This window comes from Tenrec ecaudatus, chromosome 2 (genome assembly GCF_050624435.1).
Source record: "Tenrec ecaudatus isolate mTenEca1 chromosome 2, mTenEca1.hap1, whole genome shotgun sequence".
Classification (NCBI taxonomy): Eukaryota; Metazoa; Chordata; class Mammalia; order Afrosoricida; family Tenrecidae; genus Tenrec; species Tenrec ecaudatus.
This window is the reverse complement of record NC_134531.1, coordinates 34,864,504-34,890,303: the sequence shown is the minus strand read 5'-3', so window position 1 is coordinate 34,890,303 and position 25,800 is coordinate 34,864,504. Positions and strand designations below refer to the sequence as shown.

Here is a 25,800-nt window from a genome sequence, read left to right as displayed (position 1 = left end):
CTACTTTGCTCTTAAAACACAAACAAACTGATTTTACTTTACTTTGCACTCTGGCTAAAAGTCTCCAATGGTTTTTTTAAGGTAAAGCTACTGAGATTAAATGCCCAAACACACACACACGAAATATCCAATTTTACCCGTAGGAAAGTTATCAGAGACCTTTCCTATAACCTCTGATAAAGATGATCATCTCATCTCACAAATGTACATTCCCTATTTTTGTGGGTAATGGATGGTCCTGTCCTGTGCCAGAGCCAAGGTTACCTGACTGACCTGGGACACTGCTGACCTCCAGAGGGAGCCCTGCACAGCCAAATGTGAGGCCCATCAAAGAGCCAAAAATTATTTGAACTGCCAAGGCAATGTTTATAGAGTGAGGCAATATTTATAATAATCAGAACCCAAATATTAGTGTTCCATGGATTGAAGGTCAATGGTAGTAATTTCAAGATAGTGAGCACCTTTGATAAGTGAGCAATTTGGTGCTGCGCCAGTGTAGCCTCCTACACCTGTGAACAAGAGCCAGCATTTGAGCAAAACAAATTCTAATGTAGTATGTCTCCTATAGTGTTACAAGTGTGAAAAGGCATCGAACTTGGGAAACTCTTGGACCTAAAAACATACAGTAGTTTAGAGTAACACAACTCTAGACTACCACAAAGGCACACCTTTGGTTTGGGTCAAGCACACCTTAGTCTTCAAAATGGCACCTTTGCTTTTAAACACTTTAAAGTAGTCTTTTGCAGAGGATTTGCACAATGCAATACACCATTTGATTTCCTAAGTGCTACTTCCATAGGCGTGGATTTTGGATCCAAGTAAAATTACATCCTTGGCAGCTTTGGTCTTTTCTTCGTTTATCATGATATTGCTTATTGGCCAAGTTATGAAGACTTTTGTATTTTGTTTTGTTTTGTGGTTTTACATTAAGCTGTCAATCATACAGAGATCTCTGTTCATCATCAGTAAGTCCGTCCAGTCCTCTTCACTTTCAGCAGGCATGGCTGTTCTCCTGTTTATCATAAGTTGTTTGCGAGTCTTCCTCCACTCTTGATAGTGCATTCTGCTTCATACAGTCCTGCTACTTAGATGATTTGCTCAGCACACAGATGGAATAGATATGGTAAAAGGATATAATCCAAAAGCACGTCTTGGCTTATTTAAACCATGTGATATTCATATGTTCTGTTCAAACAGTACCTTTTTGGTCTATGTACAGGTTCCACATGAGCACAATGAAGTATTCCAAAGCCCGATTCCTCTAAACTTTGTAGATAGTTTGTTAAGACCCACACCATCAAGTCCTTTTGACTAGTCAATAAAACACAGGTAAATATCTTCTTGGTGTTCTCTGCTTTTAGCCAATATCCATCTGACATCAGCAATGATGAACCTTCTTTGGCATCCTCTTCTGAAGATGGCTTGGATTTCTGGCAAATCTCTGTTCATGTTATTGCTTGACCAAGTTTTTAATTACCTTCAGCAAAATTTTACTTGAATGTGATATTGTTTGATAATTCTTACAATCTGCTGGGTCACCTCTCTTTGGAGTGGGCACAGACAGGAAGTCTCTTCAACTGTCTGCCAGGGAGCTTGCAAAATTCCTCCGGATTTCTTGGCATAGATGAGTGAGTAACTCCGGGGCTCTGTCTGTTTGTCTCTCAGTTGGTAGTTCATCAATTCCTGGAGCTTTGTTTTTCACTTGTGCTTCCAGGACAGCTTCAGCTTCTTCTGTCAATGCCGTTCATGCTGTACCTACTTCCTAACGCGGTTGAACATCAGCCAATTGTTTTCAGCACAATGACTGCGTATTCCTTCCATCTTCTTTGGATACTTTGTGCATCATTCAACATTTTGCCCATAGAATATTTTGTGACTCGAGGCTTGAGCTCTTCTTCAGTTCTTTCAGCCTGTGGACAATGCATGTGTTCCTGCATTTTAAATATGTTTCAATTCACCCTGCAAACCAAAGAAACCTCTACTAACTTTAAAAATGCTTAGATAACTCAACCAAATGTTATGGTTTTTGAGCTAATTCTTATCATAAAATACACCCCCCCCTCAGTATTTAACCCTAAACTGTTTGCTGATGGGACCAACCACATATCTCTGACATATCATTCTACTCTACTTTTCTAAAGCTCAAAGAAAGACACTCAGAGAGTAGAAATAACTTATACAAATAAAGCCAATGGCATATTTTTGTCACCGGTTGAATTTTATAGAATTCTAATTAACTTTGGGGGGTCCTAGTTATTTCAAACTCTTACCTCTATTGGCTGCTAACTGAAAATTCAAGTCCATGAGAGGCACCTCAGAAGAAAGGCCTGACATGCTACTTCCTAAAAAAACAACAAAAAAGAAAATTCAGCCCACAACAACCCAGTGAAGCATATTTCTACCTCATCTGAGACACAAGTCAGATTCAACTCAACTTCATTGGTTATATTTCCATTCATTTTTAATCAAATTGCGAGTGAAAATGTCAAGTATGATTTACCTGATCCTTAGCTTAACAAACCTTTAGCTTTTGTATTCTATGGCTTCTTGCTTTCCTTCACAATCACGTATGTGACATACCCATTGTGAACTACTACTAAGTTGGTGCTTCTGAAAAATAAGGGGGGAAACAAGCAAAGTACTCAGCAAACTGTGGCTAATGGGTTTTGTGTGATTTTGCATACTTCTGTTGATGAGAATGTGTTAAAACTACCATTACATACCACCTATGAACTTAAGTGACTCCATTTTGAGAGAGACTAAAAGCCCAGTAAAAGGAATTGCACCCTATCTGATCCTACCACACGGTGGCAAAACACTAAGGGGGTGCAACAGAGCAGCAAGGGAACGGAGCGTCGAGGTCCCCAGGGAATGCTGAAGGTGGACTTTGGGGTCAAGGCGTGGTACCCCAGCAGACTGGCCTGGAAAACACTCCTAAAGGCCAACAAACAATCCTTGAACTAACTATAAGCTTTTCATTCTTGTTGTGTTTTGTTTTGTCATTGGTTTGTTGTTGTATATTTTTGCTTGGTTTTGCTCTGTTTTGTTTTTGTGCATGCTATTATCTCCGCAGGTCTGTCTAAATAAGATAGGCTGGATGAACAATCTGGAGGAGCAAACAACGGGACCGAAAGTTCCGGGGGGATATGGGGAGAGGGGGAGGTAGGGAAAGGAAGTGATGTTAACAAACCCAGGGACAAGGGAACAACAAGTGATGCAAATCGGTGGTGAGGAAGGTATGGGGAGCCTGGTAGGGCATGATCAAGGGTAATGTAACCAAGATGAATTGCTGAAACCAAGGTGGGGACTGAGCCTTTAAGACCCCAGACACTATATCTTTTGATAGCTGAGCACTATCTGCTTTCTTCACCATGTTTGCTTATGTACACATTTGTCTTCAGCAATCATGTCAGGGAGGTGAGCACACAATGATATGACTTTTTGTTCTTTGGTGCCTGCTAACTGATCCCTACAGCACCTCGTGAGCATGCAAGCTGGTGTGCTTCTTCCATGTGGGCTTTGTTGCTTCTGAGCTAGATGGCCGCTTGTTTACCTTCAAGCCTTTCAGACCCCAGATGCTATATCTTTTGATAGCCAGGCACCATCAGCTTTTTCACCACATTTGCTTATGCACCCACTTTATCTTCAGCGATTGTTTCAAGAAGGAGTGTCATAGAATTCCAGGTCATTAGAACAAAGTGTTCTTCCATGAGGGAGTACTTGAGTAGAGGCCCAATGTCTGCCTGATACCTTGATACTTAAATATATGTACATAGATCTATTTCCCTATCTATATATATAAATATATTTACATATGTATATGCCTGTATTTAGACCTCTATAAATGCCCTTTGCCTTCTAGTTCCTTTTACTTTCCTCTTGTCCCACTATCATGTTCAGCCTCCATTCGGGTTTCAGTAACTTGGTCACAATGCCCTGGATCAAACCTACCAGGCATCCTACGCCCTCCTAGCCATCAATTTTAGATCACTTGTTCTCTTGTCCCCACTTCCTTTCCTGGCCTCCCCTCTCCCATGTCTCCCTTGAACCATTGGTCCTGTTGTTTTCTCCTACGGATTGTTATTCCTACCTATCTTATCTAGATGGACATGCAGAGACAATAATAAGCACAAAAACAAGGCAGGACAAGTTTGTTTCTCTCGTCAACCCAGACTAGCACAGGTGCCATCAAGTTGGTTCTAACTCGTAGAACCCCGTGTACAACAGAGCAAAATGCTGCCCATCCTGTGCCATCCTCACACTTGTCATTTTGTTTGAGCCCATCATTGCAGTCACTGTGTCAGTGTCTCTATCCTATAGAGTCACTCTGGATGAAATCAACTCCAAGGCAACAGGATGGCTTTGTTTATTAGGTCTCACCATTTCCTGGAAAGATGTACAAAATGAAATGGTGGAAATCTGACTAAGCCCGGTGTGCTTGTTCACCTGCATCAGGAGACTTTAAAAAGAGTATGATTTCCAGATCCCACCCCCGGTCTCAGACTTTGCAGTTAGGCTGCAAATGGGGCTGCTAAGTGTGAGGCGGCGGTTATAAGCAAGCCACCATCCATTTGGTCCAAGTGAAAAAGATGAGGCTGCCTGCTCTAGAAAAGAGTTACCATCTCAGAACCAACAGGGCAGCTCTGCCCTGTCCTCTAGAGTCACTAAGAGTTGGAGTCCCCTCAGCGACAGTGAATTTGGCATGGCTTGGTTTGGTTTGGTTTTTTGATGGCACACTAAGAGCCCTGGGAGCATAGTGGGTTGCATTGAGCTGCTAAGTGCAAGATCAGCAGTTCAAAACCACTTACCACCTCTTGGGAGAAAGATGAAGATTTTTATTCCTGTAAAGATGTACAGTCTCAGGAACGCACAGGGGCAGTTCTGCTCTGTCCTATAGGGTCATTGTGAGTTGGAATGGCAGTGAGTTTAGTTATCCTCTTTTTCCAGGATTTTTTTTTTCATTTTAGAAACACATGAAAAAATTTACGAGTAATTTGATATCTGAGATGCAAGTTAAGGGATAGTGGCTGTGAGAATCATTTAGGTTTGAAACAAAGATTATCGTCTATGAGCTGATAATTATTAAGTCTAGGTAATGAGTGCACAGGATTTATTATATCAAACTCAATACTTACACATATTTTGTAATCTTTCATTATAAAAATTTTGTTTAATAAAAGATCATTTAATCAGGGGCTCTTACAGCTCTTAGAATGAACCCATCCAGGGGGAGAGTATTGTTTATGTTTCCACAGAATTGGGAGTGTTCATGCAAACCCCACCACAGCGCACCAAATATTGAGAGTAACGTAACCACAGGGAGAAATGCATGGAAAGATTGGGCTACAGGGCCAAACCCAATCAGAGCCAAACTGACCCTCTCCCTACAAGTATGTATGAGAGAGAACAACACTGAACCTACAGATTGGGGAGAAGGGGCAGCATACCACGCCCATAAGGAAGCAAACCAAGGAGAAAGAGAACGGGACAGTTGGTCTAGACTCCATATTGGCACACCAAGCCTGGAGGGCGATGTCCCTGCACAGAGGTGCTAAGCCACAGAGAGGACTGTAGGGCTGACAGCAGCTCATGACATGTTGTCTCCTTACTGGAGTAAACTGACACAGAGGACAATACTGGGCACATACATCGGGGATTAGTCTGGTCTGAAACACAAACACACACCCTGAAGCAAGTCAAACCAAGAAGGGAAAATAACAGATCAACAACAGGAGCAAGGCAAAGCCACAAAGCCCCCAAAGAGCCCAAAACAGACCGGGCTAGGAGGGGCAGCTCCCAGAATTCCACCAGGATAAGTAGGGAGATAAAGGTCAGAGCACAGACCTGGAATTATGTGTTTTTTCTTTTTTTCAATCCCTTGTTTTCTTTTTGTTTGGTCTATGTTATTATTGGTTTGCCAACTTATGTAAGATAGGCATGGGAAGCAAGCTCAAGGGAAAAGCAACAGGACTGAGGGTACCGGAGGGACTTGGGGGTAGAAGAAGGCAAGGGAAGGAAACAGTGAGCAAACAACGCATAGACAGGGGAACAACTTGGGAATTAAAATCAATAATAGGGAGGATGTAGAGCTCCCGCAGGTGTTGGAGCAACAGCAATCAAGCTGAGAGGAATTACTAAGAGGCAGAAGAAGGGCAAGCGTGATGGTGGGGCAGGAGGAAGGTCAAAGGAAACAGGAACAATCTAGAAAGCAAAGCGATGGATAGAGGCATAAGCATAAGTGTGTACATGTGTTCATTAATTCATAAAATATATTTTTAACATTTTATTAGAGGCTCATACAACTCTTATCACAATCCATACATATACATACATCAATTGTATAAAGCACATTTGTACATTCTTTGCCCTAATCATTTTCTTTTCTTTTTTTACATTTCATTAGGGGCTCATACAACTCTTATCACAATCCACACATATACATACATCAATTGTATAAAGCACATACGTACATTCTTTGCCCTAATCACTCTCAAAGCATTTGCTCTCCACTTAAGCCCTCCGCATCAGGTCCTCTTTTTTTTTTTTTTAATATTTTTAAAGAACTTTCTCTCAAAGGCTAGCTTACAGTTTTCATACGATTATCGATGAGGCCCACAACTTGATAGGATGTGGTTACTTTATACCACTCAGGAATAGAATTCCTCAGCTTTCACTCCCTTTGTTGTGATGGATAACATAAATTTAAAACAAAAACCTGCGCTGCTGTGGAAAGAACTCAACTGACACCACTCCCCCAGGACTGATAGAACTGCTCTGCAGAATCTCCCGGCCGGAAACCATTGAGGAAATAGCTCCACACCAAGGCCGAGGGGTTCAGTTCAGCCCAACCCCTCACCCACTGTGTCACCAGGGCTCCGCGTGAGGTAAATACGAGCCATTTCGGGAAGACACTGGGTTTGCCTAAAGTCAGGAGTCATTTTCTAAACAGCTAAACGTTTTGAGAATCTGCCACATATGGTCAAGGGATACCTGCAACTAGAAGAGGCAAGGCGGCTTAACAGCTGTGGAATTGTAACAAAGGACAACCCCACATCGCACCGGAGTTCTCCTACATCCAAATTTGCTTCAGGAATTGTTAACTGCCTCAAAGGAAAATGAGGACATTCACCCACTAGCTCTGTCTCGGGGGAACCTTCTGGTTAGGGTGCCAAGTTTAGCCCCCTTTTCCAAAAGGAGTTAGGAAACCGGAGAGGGCAGCCTTTGAAACTGAGCATCTTTGCTCTTTGCCTGGCCCACCAGCCTCTTTCCAAACTGCCGAGAGCCCTGAATCTTAAAGGGCAGGATCAACCAGCACTCCCTGAAACTGCAGTTGTAGCTGGCTCCCAAATGAAGCTAAAAGTGCTCGGAGTTAGAAGCAGTGGTAAAATAGCAAGCAGAAGGAAACGTGGTGGAGAGTCCAGGCGAGGGGCAGCAATACTTAGAGAATCAGTGCAGGGGAAACAAAGGTAGGTCTATGGAGAAAGAATGGTTTCTGTGTTTATTTTTCTTCAAGAACTCCAAATAGTTGCCTTGGCTGGCAGCCTGGCCCCCTCGGAAGACTCGGCGTTGCGTGCAGAACTGAAAGCTCCAGTACATTTCCATGAGCTCATCAACTTGCACTTGCACTTGCACCTTTCAGATCTCACAAGTAAGAACCAAGAGCCAAGCAATGGAAACGCCCCTTTTGAGCTTTTAGTTGCACGCACAGTAGCAGTCGGAGCGCTTTGAGGACATAACGACAGGGCATCTTTGGAGTCCCTGCTTTGGTCCCTATTATTGGAAGCAACTCCAATGTCATTTCTTTCATTTTTTGCCTGCCTCTTTATGCTAATAGCCTCGCCACTTTGCCCCGCCCACTTCCAGCCGCCCTTAAGAACTGGACACTTTTCCGCAGCCCCGGGGAGAAACTCAGACCCAGCTTAGATCAAACTTGATTTAACTCCGCAGTGCTTTAGCTTTGGGTTGTTGGTTTTTTTCCCTCGGGGTATTTATTTTTCTAGCGGTCCCCTCTAAATGCTTGGAATCATGCCAGCAGCAAGACTCAAAAACTGCCCAAATTGTAACCTTTCCATTTGCTAGTTTCCATTGAAACGCCAGTGTAGTGGTGTTTTTAGCCCAAATGAATTGGCATCTTTCCATGAAGGAGAAGTAATATTGGTAAACGATTATTTCAAGAATCATGACAAAGAGAAGCTAGTCGGTTCGTCAGGGAAGTCACTATTTTGCATGCAAGGACAGGATCCTGGTGTATTTACGTAGCTCTGGGTGTCTGATGGGGGCCATTTAGGGGAAGGAAATGGCCCAGTGATCCTCAAGTCAGGCGACTAGCATCATGTCTACTCTGCAAAGACGAGGCAACCGCCACTTGTGCAGCAGTCTGCACTTGAAACTGCAGCTTCCGGATCAGCAGCAGCAAGGTGAGTCCGTCAGCTGTGCTAATGTGTGGTGCTAATGTGCTCTGTGACCTGAGGTCACTTTGCATTCCCAGGGAAGCTGCCGAGTAAGGCACCTGAGGAAGTTCCTGGTGTGTGAATGACTGAAACTTTGCATTTGTAAACCCATAATCAGCAAGACAGTCCGAGTCCTCAGAAGGGGTCACCTGGAGCTCTCTCTGTGACGATCAAAGGATGGGAAAGCCTAGCTTAGAATTGTCATTCCGAAGTCTTTACTTCCACAGGAGGGTGTGTAAATTTCAACACCCATCACTGCAAGGCTGATTCGGCTGATGGGAAATTCGGCTTAGCCTGGAACTGCGTTCCCGGTCCTACCGCCAGGGGCAACCTTTGGAGTGTGAAAGTTTAAGTATGATTTTGTCCCGATTTCTGGATCATTAAATTGTGACAAAAGCTCAGATATTCTCAGTTATTTCTCTTTTATGACCCAGGAACAGCTGGGGACAAGCAGGGCGAAGTGTCACATTTCACACAACAGGCACCCATTCAGACTAAACTATGCACCTCCTAGCAGTTTTCACCACCAGCCTTTTATTTCATAACTCATCCTGCTGCATCAGTGGCAGGTGCTGGTCATGAATAGAGAGCTGATTTCTCCAACCCACTCTGTCAGGGACAGCAGGAGATGCTTAGAGGAAAGACTGGGTGTTATCCTGGATAACATCAACAACCCCCAGCAATTAAGGACTCCCCCTCCCCCTGATATTTCTGGCTTCTCCTACCAGGGGTGACTCTATGACTGTAGGCTATGAGTCTTTCTGGATGCAGGTAAAGATGCAGTTCAGTTGGGAAGGGTTGGTTAAAGGACTGAACCCTTAGGTTTTCAAGATGAGACATCAGGGTGAGGTGTAGGCACTGCACGCTATCAGGTTGGAAACTACACAACGTGACACCATGCTGTGAAAGTTTTAGCACGGCGTGAGTAGCAAATACTTCACATTATGTACATTCTGGGCTATCATCTAAGACCATCCTTTGCCACCCGGGCTCACATAAATTATTTGGAACCAACTGTCTTAGAATGTAAACTCCTGAAAGGTGTTGGGATTTCATCGTGGTGGCATGAAAGGTTCTTTCTCTTCTACTAGTAGATAATGCTAATTCACCTGGGGTTCTGTTAGCTATGCCTTTGCAAGGGTGGGGGGATGGGGGTGGGGATAGATTTAAGGTGGCTTCCCCCCTCAGTTGCTGATCTAATATTTATTGTAGAAAAGTTGATAGGAGAGCACAGAGGAGATGATGAAAATCACCTTTAACCCTGCAATTCAAAGATAGCTTCTTAGAAATGTTCTACTGTCGATGGGTGAAGGTTTACAGAGCATCTCAGTATTCCACTCAACAAGCCTCACTCATTTTGTTTTAAAGTAGCCTTTGGTCCTATGCACATATGTGGTTTATTCTGCTTGATATTTACTTATGTGTGTGCATAATGGTCTATAAATTGCTCTTTTTGCGATGCAGGATAAATGGTTTTCCAGTCATTCTATATTCTAATATATATTTTATATTCTTCTATAAACTTATTTTTAAGGGTTGCTTCATCTGAATCAACCTCATATTTTACCTGAGGTAAAATCCTCAGGCATTTCTCCATTGGTAGACTTTTATCTTCTTTCTAATTTTTCACTGTTATGAGTAATATTGTGTTGACCATAAGCCACTGGAACAATCTTTGCCCAAACATAGAATTATTTTTCCTAGGATCTGTTATTACTGGTGGGACTGGAAAAGTCAAAAGATATTCACCATTTTAAGCTCTTAAAAAAAATAAATGGCCCTGTGAACAGTACTCAGAGTGGCAGGTAGGGACATGGACTCAGTAACAGGGAATACAGCTGTTTAAATTCTTTGCCAGTTTTGTAAATGGAAAATGGCATCCTCCTGTTATGTTCATTTAAAGCAGTCTGTCATGGTGTTCTCATAACCAGAGCAGCCTGGAAATATCATTATGATGACATGCTTCCCCAAATACTAACAAGACTGAAAGTCTTGTCTCCCTTCTCAAACTGGAGACTTTGTCTAGCATTTTTTTAAAAATAAATCATATCCTTTCTCAGTGAGGTCTCAAAACATCTGCCCACATAAACCACAGAGTGCTGAAGCACACCAATGCAGGGCAGCCTGGCCATTGGACACGGGAGGAAACGGCATCTACAGATGTGCCCTGACCGCTGTGCTGCTCACCTGCATTCCAGCAGTGGTCCTGGAGAATGAAAGTCTGCCTCCAGTGTGGCTGCTGTTTCTGATTACCCTGATGTTGACTCCAAATCCTTAAGACTCTGTGGGTGGGGATTGCTAGAGCTGCTGTCAGGGTTACAGGCCTGTGGTCTGAGGCACTTCTGAGTGGGTGTGAAAAGCTAACTTTCCGGCTCGTAAACCCCAAAACTCGCTGCTATTGAGTCTATTCCAATGTATTGCAACCCTAAGAGTCAAGTACTTAAGCTTTGTACCATCCAATGACTTCTTCTTGCAGTGGCCCTGAGTTTCCCTCCAAGCTATAGCGGCACCTTACAATTATGTAACGTGCAGCAAAGACACAAGGAAGCAACGCCATTAGTTTTAGAGAGTGAGGTCTGAGTACGGATTTAGTCACCAATGCATTCCGGGTTGAAGGTTTTGGCGCACCACAACTGTGGCTAAGGTTCTACTGGGTGCCATCAAGTCAGCTCTGACCCACCGTGACCCGACGTACAAGAGAAGGAAACACTGCATAGCCCTGCACCGTCCTCACAAAGGTCCCTATGCCTGAGCCCACTGATGCAGCCACTGAGTCCATCCAGCTCCATGAGGACCTTCCTATTTTTCAGGGCCCCTCCACTTTGCCAAGCATGAAGTCATTTTCCAGGGACTAGTCTCTTCTGACAATGCTCAAAGTATGTATGATGATGTCTTGCCATTCTTGCCTCTAAGAAGGACTCTGATCAAATTTTCTATTACTGATTGGTTTGTCCTTTTAGTAGTCCATGGTCATTTTCAATATTCTTCTCCACAATTCAAGGTTCTGAGAGCAGGGGCTAGAATGCTAAGATTCTAGCTCCCTTATTTAGTATAAAGTCTGATTTGATGGCTGAGAGCATGGCCAGATTCAATGAGTGACAGTTCTTCTAACTCTCCATACGATATACTACAGTGTTTTGTTGTTCTTGGTATTGTTTGGGGGGCTTTAAACAAACCAGTGTTTGGGGTGTTTTTAAGTAGGAATTTTTTGTATTAGTAGGATTTAGTACATATATCATATCATTCCATATTTCAGTCACATCAAGTAGAGTTATACAAATGGTACCACAATCAGTTTCCAAACAATTTTTTTCTACATGGACTCTGAACATCATCTTCCTTTTACCCCACCACAATCAATTTCAGAACTCACCATGAGATATCACTTCACATCCACTAGAATGAGTAAAATTAAAAATACTGGCAGCATCATGCACAGGGAGGATATAAAACAGCAAAAAGTCCCATTCAGTTGCTGTAATGTGGTGCCACTACCTCGGAAAATGGGTTGCTAGTTTCTCGTGCATTTAAACAAGTGTCCTTACTGCTGGAAGGGGCCATGCAGTCAGTAATGACCCATAGGGACCAGAGGCACAGCAGCAGGAAACAGTGCCCAGGCCTGCCCCATCCTCACATTGTTTTCCATGCTTGAGCCCAGTGCTCCAGCCACTGTGTCCATCCATCTCCTTGAGGACCTTCCTCCTTTTCAATGTCCCCTCTACTTGAAGAAGCACGAAGGCTTTCTCCAGCGACTGGTCTCTCTTGAAAAGATGTCCTAAGTGTGCAGCCTGTGTGATCACGAGGTGCCGAAGGGATCAGTTATCAGGCATCAAAGAACAAAAACTCATATCATTGTGTGCTCACCTCCATGATACGATCGCTGAAGACAAGAGGGTGCATAAATAAACGTGGCGAAGAAAACTGATCTTGCCCAGCGATCAAAAGATACAGCGGCTGGGGTCTTAAAGGCTTGAAGGTAAACAAGCGGCCATCTAGCTCAGAAGCAACAAAGCCCACATGGAAGAAGCACACCAGCCTGTGTGATCATAAGGTGTCAAAGGGATCAGGTATCAGGCATCTCAGAACAAAAAATCTTATAGTGAATGGAGGGTGGGGGGAGTGTGGAATGGAGAACTCAAAACCCATTTGTAGGCCACTGGACATCCCCTAACAGAAGGGTCTTGGAGATGAGATGAGCAGTCAGGGTGCGATGTAGCAACGATGAAACATACAACTCTCCTCTAGTTCCTAAATGCTTCCTCTTCTCAACTATCATGACCTCAATTCTACCTTGTTAAGTCTGGCTAGACCAGAGGATGTACACTGGTACAGATAGGAACTGGAAACACAGGGAATCCAGGGTAGATGATCCCTTTAGGACCAGTGGTGTGAATGGTGGTACTGGGAAGGTAGAGGGAGGGTGGGTTGGAAAAGGGGAACCGATTACAGGCATCTACATGTGACCTCCTCCCTGGAGTTAAGACAACAGAAAAGTGGGTTAAGGGAGATGTTGGACAGGGCAAGATATGACAAAATAATAATTTATAAATTATCAAGGGTTCATGAGGGAGGAGGGAAGCAGGGAGGGAGAGGAAAAATGAGAAGCTGATGTCAGGGGATTCGGTTGAGAGCAAATGTTTTGAGAATGATGAGGGCAATGAATGTACATGCTCTGGTCTAGCTGGATTTGTAAGGTAGAATTTGGGTCATGATAGTGTGTGTGTTGAGGGGAGAAAGCAATAAAGAACTAAAGAAAAGTTGTATGCTTAGTTGTCGCTCTCCTTCAATCTGACTGGCTTGTCTCTTCCTTATGACCTTTCTGTGTGGGGATGTCCAATTGTCTACAGATGGGCTTTGGGTCTCCACTCCGCCCTCCCCCCTCATTCACATTGATATAATTTTTTTGTTCTGAGTCTTTGATGCCTGATACCTGATCCCATCAACACCTGGTGATCACACTGGTTGCTGTGTTTCTTCCATGTGGTCTTTATTGCTTCTCAGTTAGATGGCAGCTTACTTACCTTCAAGCCTTTAAGACCCCAGATGCTATATATTTTGATAGCTGGACACCATCAGCTTTCTTCACCACATTTGCTTATGCACCCATTTTGTCTTCAGCAATCATGTCAGGAAATTGAGCATCACAGAATGGCAGGCTATTAGAACAAAGTGTTCTTGCATTGAGGAAGTACTTGAGTGCAGACCCAATGTCCATCTGCTACCTTCATACTTAACATATAAATATAGGTACATAGATCTATTTCTCTATCATTGTATATAAATACATTAGCATATGTACCTGCCTGTATTTTGATCTCTATAAATATCCTTTGCCTCCTAGTTCTTGCCCCTATTTCCTTTTACTTTCCTCTTGTCCCACCATTGTTTGGCCTTCATTCGGGTTTCAGTAATTCCTCTGGCCTACATTGCCCTTGATCAAGCCCCACAAGGCATCCTACACCCTCCTTGCCATTGATTTTGGATCACTTGCTGTTCCTTTGTCCCTGGGTTTGTTGATACCCTCTTCCTTTCCCCTGCCTACCCCTCTCCCATAGCCCCCCCACAAAAAAAAAGTTGGTTTCATTGTTTTCTCCTCCAGATTGTTTATCCACATATCTTATCTAGATACAAATATAGAGACAATACTAAACAGAATAACAAGACAAAGCAAAAACAACAACAGAAAACAAAAAACAAGCCAAAAAAAAGTCTGTGAATAGTTTCAGGTCTGTTTGTTGACCTTTATGAGTGCTTTCCAGTCGAGTGTGATGGAGTGCCGTGCCATGGTCCCAAAGTCTCTATTTTTGGTATTCCTCTGGAACTTCATTGATTTGCTCCCCTTGCTGCTCTTAGAGCACACAGGAGCACATGAAAAGGGAAGGAGAGCGAGTGGAACACAGCCTGGTCTGAGGACAGTATTCCTATTCAGAGCAGCCAATGCAGACCATAGGGCCGGCCCCACCAAGAGACATGCTGATGTCCCTCACTGATCCATAGCTCTACAGTGGACAACACTGGAGACACAGTGAGGGAACGGTGTCCAATCTGACCCCACCACACCGGGTCAAAACACCAAAGCCATTCTTCTTCTAAGACAGACTTCTCTGGTTCATAGCTCAGCATATAGATCAGATAAGCATGATGAGAGTGTACAACCTTGATTCACACCTTTCCTGACATTTCAGTGTCAATAATCTAACTATTTCTAAACCAAATTCATGGCCGTGGAGTTGATACTTTACTCTTAGAGACCTGACAGGACAAGGTAGCACTGCCGCTGAGATAGGGTTTCTGAAACTATAACTCTTTACAGGAGTAAAAAACCTAGTCTTTCTTCCACAGACTGGCTGGTGGTTTTGAACTGCTAACCTGTTAGCCCAGCTTGTAGACAACCAAGCTTGTAGCTCAGCTTGTAAAACAAAACCGACTGCCTTTGAGTTGATTCTGACTCATAGTGACCCTGCATAGGGCTTCTGAGGCTGTAAATCATTATGAAAACATACAGCTTCATTTTTCATTCATGGCGAAGTTGATGGGTTTGAACTGAAGGCCTAGACTAACCCATAGGACCAACCAGTAACCAGGAATTCTTCTGCCCAGTGATAGGTCGAGGACCTTTTGCTATCAAGCATCTATCATTGCACCTGGAGGTGTCCAGTATATACAAGATTAAGACGTGTCCCTCAGATATATTGGGTAATTACAGTCTTGAATGCCACTAATTTCACCAGTAAAAATTCATATCTGACATTACTTATGCTAATTAACACAACCTCTGATATTGACTGTGCTAGAAAGCTGAAGAGTTTGTAATGAGAAACCTCTGAGGTGTGGTTTTCTGGGGTGCAAGAGCATTTCTGAAGAGGTGTAGTCTACTCTAGCGTTCAAATGCACATGTTGCTGGTTTTGCTGGCGTCTTCTGAAGCCAATTATAGCTATCATAACAAGAAGCTATCATAACAAGAAGCAGTGCTTCTTCGCACTTTTTACAAGACATACACAAAAAATGATTGTACAAATGAATGCAGTACATTGGGGCAAAGACAGGCGGCTGGTCTTGTAGGATGAAGCACCAAGATCTTGGTACACATGCAGCCTGTACTCACTGTACACGGGACAGCATACACTGGCGAGAGCATGCACTGAACCCTGACTGAGGTGCTATGTTATAAAAAAAACATCTATTGAAAATACTCTGAACGCCTTACATGGGAAGGTCACCAAGGGGCCAAGGAGATCCCTTTAAAATGATGATTCCTTTTGTCCAGAGAATTTCATTCATTCATGTTGATGTCTCCTGGACTCTGACTAGATCTTTGAGGACAGAAAATTGTTACCGCTGGGCCACCCCACAGTGCTCACATATCACTTCCAAACAAATCACATTTGTGGAGTGTTTGTCATATGCCGAACATTATTTGAACTACATTTTTATTTATTAGCCCATTTCTTTCAAAATTCTCCTGAGCTAGGAATCACCAAGTCCTCCAGGCTGGAGAGAGAGGCCAAGATTTGAACTCAGGATCTGTGTCACTTGAGCCTAAGGGCTGTGACTCTTGAGGCTGCACTTTAATCTTGCCCATTGCCTCTTAAGCTAGCATGAAAATGAATGTTCCGCTTGTACCTGCGAACAAGCTGAGTGGTAGCTAGCCCTTGAACTCAAGTTTCGGTTCAAGTGTTTAAAATGCAGCGGTGTTGTTGAAGGTTCAGGTTAATTCCTCTGTGAACTAGTTAAGCCACCTCCAACTGACTCCTGAAAGGGTGTATTTGAATCTGAACTGGACAGATGAGGAAATGCTGTCAGTGCACCCATCTGCCCAGGGCCAGTGTGTTTACCTTAGTCTATAAATAAACAGCCGAGCCCTTACCCCATAAACAGCAGGAAGTGGGAGAGACAGCAATGCGCCATTTCTGGAACTGGCCTAATAGGGTCTTGGAAAGGTGGTTTGGGTATTTGGCAGAGCAAACAAACAGCATCCAAAAGTCCAAAGGAAAAGGGGCTAAATAATATTACTATCATTCACGTTGTTATTTAGACGGGCCACTCCATTTAAAGTATTGGCTCAACTATTATATTAAATCATTAACTTGACTTGACATTTTAATCAACATTTAGGCCGGCTAAGTTTCACACTGGAGTTGTGTGTGTGTGTTTTCTGAAGTCAGTTTGCAAGTCTAGCACATTATCATTGGAAAATCAGGATTGAAAATGCAGGACATGTCTCTGCTCAGCCCAGTGATCACATAGCTCACCCGCTGTGCGTGCAGTACACGAGGGGGAAGGCAGGACTTCTAAGCAGGGTTGGCAATCGGAAGAGAACTTTTACCGTCCCATCCAAAGAACATACAGCACGCATCTGTGAGTGGAGCCGGTGGAGGAGAGGGGTTGTAACAGGTACGGAGGAGAAGGAACCGACCTGCATGAGACGCCCAAACGCGAGCGCTACAGAAGCACTTGTAGGGGTGGCCCGTATCACACACAGCAGGATGGGCTGAGAGAACCCAGAGTCACAGGGACAAAAATTCCTTTCCCTCAGCAGTTTCAGGGAAACGTCAAACCTCCAGCCACTCGGCTGGCTCAGTAACTTAATCTGAACATCCATCTAAAAGGAAAACCAAGCAAACAAACGAACTCCAGGCCTGTGAAATGATCACATAACGTACTTGACCTCAAGTCCTTTCTTGTGCCAATGAAAGGAGATAATTCACCAGAAGGAGAAATATTCGAGTCTGGCAAGACCAGAGCACAATGAGTAGAAGGGCTCTGTGAAGGTTGCTGATGGAACACTTTGGTCTAGAGTTGCCTGGGTGACACTTTTGTTACTCCAAGAGAAGTGAATTTGCAGATAAAACAATTTGTGTGTTAATCCCTCTGTAGCCCAGCATGAGCAAAACGAATAACAGTGCTACAGATTATGAGGTCCAATTTGCTTAACAAGGGAGCCCTGGTACTTTGGTTACTTATTGGGCTGGGATCCACATGGTTGGCAGTTCAAAGCCATCAGCAGCTCCTAAGGAGAAAGATTAGGCTTTCTTCTCCCATAAAGTTACAGTCTCAAAAACCCACAGGGGGCTTCTATGAGTTAGCATTGAATCAATGGCAGTGAATTTGTTTAACAACACCAACTTGGTTATAAGAAACTTTGTTCTCATGATAATGGGATAAGAGGAAAGTAAAAGGAAATAGAGGAAAGAACTAGGAGGCAAAGGATATTTATAAAGATCAAAATACAGGCAGGTACATATGTAAATATATTTATATATAATGATAGGGAAATAGATCTATGTACATATATTTATATGTTAAGTATTAAGGTAGAAGATGGACATTGGGTCTCTGCTCAAGTACTCCCTCAATGCAAGAACACTTTGTTCTAATAACCAAGCATTCTGTCATGCTCACCCTCCTGATATGATCACTGAAGACAAAATGGGTGCATAAGCAAATGTGGTGAAGAAAGCTGATGGTGCCCAGCTATCAAAAGATATAGTATCTGGGGTCTTAAAGGCTTGAAGGCAAATAAGCGACTATCTAACTGAGAAGCAACAAAGCCCACATGGAAGAAGCACACCAGCCTGTGTGATCATGAGGTATCCATGGGATCATGTATCAGGCAACAAAGACACAGAACAAAAAATCATATCAATGTGAATGAGGGGGAATGCATGTGGAGACCCAAAGCTCATCTGTGGACAATTGGGCATTCCCCTACATAAGTGTCACAAGGAAGAGACAAGCCAGTCAGCAGTAGAGCACCAATGAAACATACAACTTTTCTCTAGTTCTTTAATGCTTCCTCCACACCAATATCATGACCTCAATTCTACCTTACAAATTTGACTAGACCAGAACATGTACATTGGTACAGATAAGAGCTGGAAACAGAGGGAATCCAGAATAGAAAAACCCCTCAGGACCAATAATGTGAGTAGTGATACCAGGTGGGTAAGGGAAAAGTGTGGGGGAAAAGTAGAAACAATCACAATGATCTACATATAACCCACTCCCTGAGGGACAGGCAATAAATAAGTGGGTGAAAGGAGACATCGGTCAGTGTAAGACATGAAAAAATAATAACAATTTATAAATTATCAAAGGTTCATGAGAAAGGAAGGGTGGGAGAGGGAGGGGGAAATAAGGAGCTGATACCAAGGGCTCAATTAGAAAGAAAATGTTTTGAAAATGATGATGACAACAAATGTACAAATGTGCTTGACACAATGGATGGATGCCTGGATTATGTTAAGAGCTGTACGAGCCCTAATAAAGTGATTAAAAGAAAGAAAGAAACTTTGTTCTCAAATATGAATTAAAGTTTTGGTACTTGCCACCATTTTTTTCCTTTTTGAAAACGTACTAAGTTAAAAAATAACCCATGGAAATGCTTGTTTTGATAGTTGGAAGAAATAATAGAAAGTTTGGAGGGACTTATACAAAACAACCCTACAAATTTAAATTTAGGAGGAAAAAGATATAGAACACATATTTCCAAAACACACCCTAGTAAATCTGCCAAACTTCTATCTGTGTAAGCACTTCTATTGAAGCCTTACACCCACAATTGTCATGCTGTCTAATAATTTGCTCTTAAGCAGGCAATCAAAGTTTATGAAATGATTCCATATTTATTTACCTGAACACTTTCCTCAACTGATCAATATCCACACACCTTACAGAGTTAGAGCTTCAAAGACCACTTAGGCCAACTGAGTTTACATATTAGAAACCTGAAACGAGAGGACAGAAGCAACCTCCAAGTTCATGGCTAAAGCAAAGAGCTGGGCTGACCCATCCATGTACATCATTATCCTTCTTCTAAGAGCCACACATAAACCCCACCGTCATTTGTAAGTGTCTGAAAGAGGCAGAAAACGTAAGACATAAACTTGAGTTCACCAAGTTTAAAGTTGAGTCGATCTCATTTTTTGAAATACTCATAAAGTGCGCAGGGGGTGGGAGAGGGCAGCAGGAATGGGGCCAGAGAAGTATGTAAGAGCAGAAAGTAGAAACGGGGAGAGCAGAGCGAGCACTTACATGTGGAACGCAAGGGAGATGGATGCTAGAGAAAGACTGGGAGCCCCGCGGGAGCAAAGAAAGGAGGAGGGAGCAAATGAGGAAACGTTGATACATATTTGATGAACGACTTAACATATTTATCATAGCTCCTCTAATCTTGGAATATAAGATTAGAATAAAGCAGATGGGCAACCCAAACAAGGAAAGCCCTCAGCATGATGGAATGACACAAGAATAATGGCAAGGATGGTGCACAACCTGGCAGGGTTTTCTCCTGAGTCTAGTTGGAATCAGCTTAATGGCACCTAGCAACCAACTTGGGACCTCAATTTGTCCAAAAAGTTCAATGATCATGAAATTCTGAAGTAAAGAAATATGCATAAATTTGGAGAAATGTTTTCCATTTTCCTGACAATTTTCTAAGTTATATAAGCTTTAGCAGTGAATCTTTTTTCTCTTGTCATTTTCTTTTCCGCAATGAGTAAATGTTCCCGGTTATGTTTGCAAACTGCTACCTGGTCTTCCCTTCTCCCAAGGCAGTTCCAGAGTAATGGATGCAGTGAGACATCTCTGTAGAACCACCTGTGACAATGGTTCCTACTCCATGTCTGTTCCCTGAGGGGGAGCAGGGCAGTTTGGTCCTCTGGTGCAAGCTTACGATGGACGAAAGCCCTTCTGGGTATCTGCATGCTCCCAAGAGAAGAAGGAGGCCCAGGCCCCTTAGTCTTGGCACTTCCTTGGTGGGCAGCATGGCTTATTTCCTCCTGGGTAGGCCTCCAAGGACTTGTGCTCGGTGGAATAATATCCATTAATTCCTGGCTTTGTTTGTTTTCTCCCCTGCTTACTCTGAGACTTAAGACAAAAAGTTTAAGGCAAAGTGTTTGGGAACTGTAAGAAGTTACCACCACGCTTCTCTACCTGGCCTTGCGTCCTGGGAATTATTTGAATGACATGCATCATTATTGATGAGGAAGAATGTAAATGTATCTGAATCCCATAGATAAAGCTATATGATAACTATTTTGACTGATTATCATTGTGAATAATTATTTAACTCATATAATGTAATATTTCCATAGGTAGCACATTTCCCTCTTTAATTTTAGCAGTAGTGAAAACACTGCTGGAGAATTACTTAACGTGAACTTGAAGAAGACCCCATGTGAAATGAGTGTCTGTTTGTTCAATGTGCATCTTCATCACGCCAGGAAAACCAGGCGCTCTTTCTAGTCCCCCCCCCCCCCCCTCAGCAAAATGAAGAGACCCATTCCGAACATAAGGAAGCATTTTCACACTTGAGCTATTCTGAGGGGAAACCATGTGATTTTAAATCCTGTCAAATGAAATATGTATCCCTAAACGAGACCAGGTTGACTAAGCAGACGGGAGGAGACAGTCTGCAGCTTTATTACCCCAGGGTCATCAATGAGGGGACAGGGCAGAGAAAGGAGCCAGATGCTTTTGCTGACAGTATCAATCCAGATTTTCCACATTGTGACTCATAAATTTAATCACGTAATCAAAGATGGCAAGCAACCTCATAACCAAAACACGCTATGGCTTTTTATACGGGCAAAAATGGGCAAAATAACACTTTCCGATTAAGAAGAGATGGGGATACTCTGGCAAAAGTAACATATTCTTCTAACTTGAGTTTGCCAGTGGCTGAAAATAAATATTGACATGGAGATTGTAAATCGCTGGAACCCCATGACATTCGCCTGCAGACATTCCAGAACAAGCCTCTTTAGAGTCCGAAAATAAACAGATACGGACAGAATCCCAGCACCTCGTGGATGGCAAAGATCAAGGTGCAGGAAGACCCTGCAGTAGGGCATCACATCTCGACCAGGTTTATGCAGGAGCAGGAGAGAGCCATCCTTGTCCAGGGACAGACTGTCAAGTCAAGACGTTGACAAGTCCTCGGGAAACTCACAAGTAAAGCCTAGAGGCAGTCTTGTTCGCAGCAAAGAGTATCAGATGCCTAGATCGACAAAGAACTAGCTGCGTGACCTTGGGGGCATGCTGTAATTTTAGAGCCTTGGTTCTCACCTGGGAAAAAGGGTTTAATAACTCGCCTCTTGAGGAGCGTATAATTTCCTAAGAGCTGCAGCATAAGCATTACTTACATGTCAGTTATTATGCTAATTGTAGGTAATCCTTGTGGCAACTCTACAAGGTAGACCAGCTACTTCTCCTTTATAGATAAGAAGTCCAGGCCTCTGGGAGGTCAAATGACCTGCCTTGAGTCATATAGTTAGCAAACTGAAGAGATGAGCTTTGAATCCCGGTCTGGTTTTCTTCATATTTTAGATGTGTAAAATCATATATTCTGGCTTCTGCTGGTCATCCATTGAGTCACTCAGTATTAGTATCTTAAGGTAACTCAAAAACTATTGCTAAAAAATCATAGAAACCTTTCCTAAACAAAAATTCCAAAATGGGAAGCTATTGTTTCTCGACATAGCCCCCATCTCGATCTAGCCATTGCGGAGGCGGTGTTTTCGTCTCTCTAAGCCTCCCCAGATGAATTCTGCACAATGAGTTACACCACGTGACACAGCAGCACAGGCATCCTCGGGGCCTCAGGTTGTGTCCCCTTTGAATTGTTCTTTGAGTTTGGGGGAGCAAAGAGGAACCTAAAGGGGAAAGATCAGGGAAGGTTTTCCAACAAAATTCCCTAAGGCAGTCCTTGCTGCGCTCAAAAATCAGCAGGTGTATTCAATCTTCATGAAAGACATTTCCTCAGTTCAACTTTCTGCCCTTTTTTCTTACAATGCAGATTTCAAGTTTTCTTAAAATGTCCTAATAAGCCCAGATGATGATCTTATGTCTTTGAGAAAATCTCCTAACCCTTTGGTGTTCTGAAAATAGACACTAACCTTCGGAGCTTTAACTCTGTCTTACATGTTACTGGGTCCAGAAGATCCCCTGGGAAACCACCGTTTTGATCGGACCTTTGTGAAGACAACTTAAGGAAACGAAAACAAACGTCTGGCTGAAAAACTTGTCTGCAACCATCCACTGATCAGAGAGACACGTTTAAACACATTTCGTTGGAAATAAACCCAGGAATCTATGAACTGGAACCCTGGTAGCAATGCTTTTGGACTTGCACTTGTGTTTAAATATGGAAATACAAGTGAAATAGGGAAATACAATGAAAATTAAGTTTACATGCCATGCCAGTGCACAAAAAACGGATCAGGTGAGATCAGTGAGGCCTGATTTTGCAAGTATTACTTCGTTAGTATATGTTAAGTTAAATGTTTCAAAAGGAAAAATGGCAAAGCTTAGCTTAGTTGTGATATACTTTCATAACATAAAAGAAATAAACACACAGTATGACATATTTCAATAACTAAAAATATAATTTTAAGTGAATGCCTTGACCATAAAAGACATCCAGAGTTTAATGAGAGGATGTTTATAATAAAAAGTCTATAGGAAAACAGAGATGTCATCACGAAACTGTCTTGGTCCATGATCGTCCCCGCATATAAAGTACATTGCACATAATAAACATATGTATGGAATCAGTTACAGAACACCCTCAAAAATAAAATTAGTGTCTTCCCTGTATTTGATTGAAAGGATGATTTTGCATGTCCTGTACTAAAAGAAGTACTTAAAATTAATAATTTTACTTAAATCGGTGTACTCTTCTTATGTAAATATTAGTCAAGTAAATGACTTAAGACATAAGAGGAACATTTCCTTAATTAAATGACTGATGCTGCTAAACTCAAGGCTCAAAAAAATATAATTAAATCAATGGCGACAGTCCATTACCACATATGCGTGTGCTTAAACTAAGCATCACAGTTTGGCGTTCAGGTTACACAGTCAATGCTGGAAATGAAGTCTCCCATTCTGGTTCTATTTCCAGAAGGGTCACTAACTCACTCCTTGTCATCAAGTAGATGCTCATAGTTACCATACAGGACAGGGGAGAACTTCCACTCTGGGTTTCTGAGGCTGAAACTGTTACTGGATCTCCTGGTGGTTTTGAACTACTGACCTTGAAGATCACAGCCCAACATACAACCACTCTGCCACAACAGTGCCTTCCAGAAGAGCAGCAAACTCTAATCATGTTTGCTACAACTGCTGATTCGTCTTGCCTCTGGCTCTTCTTAGGTACTTTTCATTTCTCAATTTTGGTTTTTCAAAATGAGTTTGTATCCAGATCTAGACCAGTGCAAACCAGGGGCAAGCAATGCCTAGAGTCACTCTGTCACTTGAAGTGATGATTATATTCAATGGGATTGAGAAATCATTTTCAGATTTTCATTTTCCTAATCTGAAATGATATTAGTTCTGAATATGAGTGTTCTCTTTTATTAACTTGGTATTAATGAAAATAAATAACTTTCCTTGTTTGGTTCTAATTTGGATTCTTTTCTCAAGTGCTTGCTTCCTATAAATTATTTAAACTAAGAAAGACTGGATTTTAAAAAATCTAAATAGGTACATAATTTATGTTTTTTTCACTCATCAACATGTCAGAGACATGTACATCCCAATGAATATAAATATCATCATCTTTTGTAACAGCTACATAGTATTACATTGAAAAGCAATTCAATAATCAAGATCCTATTAGTTGTAATTAGGTTGCTTCTGGATTTTTCAACATTACAAACAACATTAGGTTAAGCATCTTTATATGATAACCTTTGGGGATTTGTCAGTGATATTTTTATAATAAACTTCTGAACTCATAAGAATGATTTCACCAGTTCGGAGCACATTTATGGCCACCTGTATAAATTTTTCAAATGAATTATGTTAAGATCCAATAAGTCTTTGTTATAAGATAATCTCTATTTTGTCTATGGTGAGGGCTCCCATGCATCACATCACTGATTGCAGCCCTCCCAATGTGATTCCACTGATCCCACAAATCCTCCTTGTGTTTTCTGGGTCCATTTCTCTTTTCTTCATGCTTCTGAATGTTGCCCTTGGGTAAATACTGCCCTTTACCTAAAATGGTTTATTATTCTCATATGTCTGCCTCTCCAATGTTATTGTTCCCATTATAGACTTACCTATAATTTGACTTAAAATTGAGCCAAGGGAGCATGTTCTACTTCAGACCTGGAAGGAAACTAAGGACCAGAGCCTTGTACCTTCTACAGACTCTATCTGACCAGTAAACCTTTTGCATGCCCCCCCCCCGCAGTTTTATTGGCATATAATTCACATATCAAATTCAATAGTTAAATCACAACAATAAGAGTTGTACAATAAATTTTAGAACATTTTCTTCATTTTTGTACTTTTTATTAACTCCCTTCCCCCCAAAGCCTCCCTTGCCATACTCCCAAGAAACCAATAATCCAGTCACTGTCTCTTTAGATTCACCCATCCTGGATTTCATATGCAGAAAAACATTAAAAACAAACAAACAACCCAAACTAACAAGAACAACAAGTTAAAACAAGAAAAACCTCAAAAGAAAAGAAAGCAGAATTTATTAAAAACTAGAACAAATTTAAATGGATCATAAGAGAGCTCAAGTTGGCAGGGTGCTAAATCTTACCTGACCGCATCTGCAGCGGTCTACTTTCCAGTACATTGTGCATGTTAGCAAGATTATTCACACCCTTGGTCCATCCATGGTCAGAGGGAATTCAACAGAGGCTTAATCCACGTGTATTTCCCATTCTTTTTTTTTAAACTGAAACAGGTTTAGCATGGATCAAATGGAGGAATCGAATCATAAGACAGTATTACATTTTGACCTAACTATGTCTGCCAGAATAGACTTTGCAGGGCTTTCTGTCTGAGCACAGGGCTCAGCGATGATTAGAGGGAATTCACCAGAGGCTCAATCTATGTGTGTCTTTTTTAAAAAATCATTTTATTGGGGGCTTGTACAATTCTTATCACTATCCATACATACATCCATTGTGTCAAGCACATACGTACATTTGTTGCCATCATCATTCTCCAAAACATTTGCCTTCCACTTGAGCCCTTAATAGCAGCTGCTCATGTGTGTCTTATAGTCAGACATCAGCAAGTTTCTTCACCACACTTGGCTTTAACACTGTCTTCAGTGACCTTTTCACGAGTGTGAACATCTAGCAAGGCCATATCATCAGAACTAATATGCTTAGATTGGGGTTAGAATTAAGTGCACACCCAAAATCATTTCATGCATCTATGGATTTATATATGTCTCTGTTTCACCTTGGAGACATCCTTGTCATTTTATGTTACAGAGCATCATCAATCATCCCCTGAGGCTTCACTTCCGCTGCCATTAAGTCTAGGCTTTCTTCCCATTCTGGAATTCCCATCACAAGTATGTATTCTTCCCAACTG

At 42.2% G+C, this 25,800-nt stretch overlaps 1 protein-coding gene across 1 annotated transcript in view; it reads left to right on the top strand.

Annotated features, from left to right (window-relative positions):
- Nucleotides 1-7,912: 7,912 nt before the first annotated feature.
- Nucleotides 7,913-25,800, top strand: part of RANBP3L (RAN binding protein 3 like) — a 68,276-nt gene continuing 50,388 nt past the window's right edge. The window contains exon 1 of the mRNA XM_075543008.1: nt 7,913-8,417. Coding sequence (XP_075399123.1) covers nt 8,333-8,417 — 85 coding nt within the window. The 5' untranslated portion in view covers nt 7,913-8,332. The remainder of the gene's footprint in view (nt 8,418-25,800) is intronic.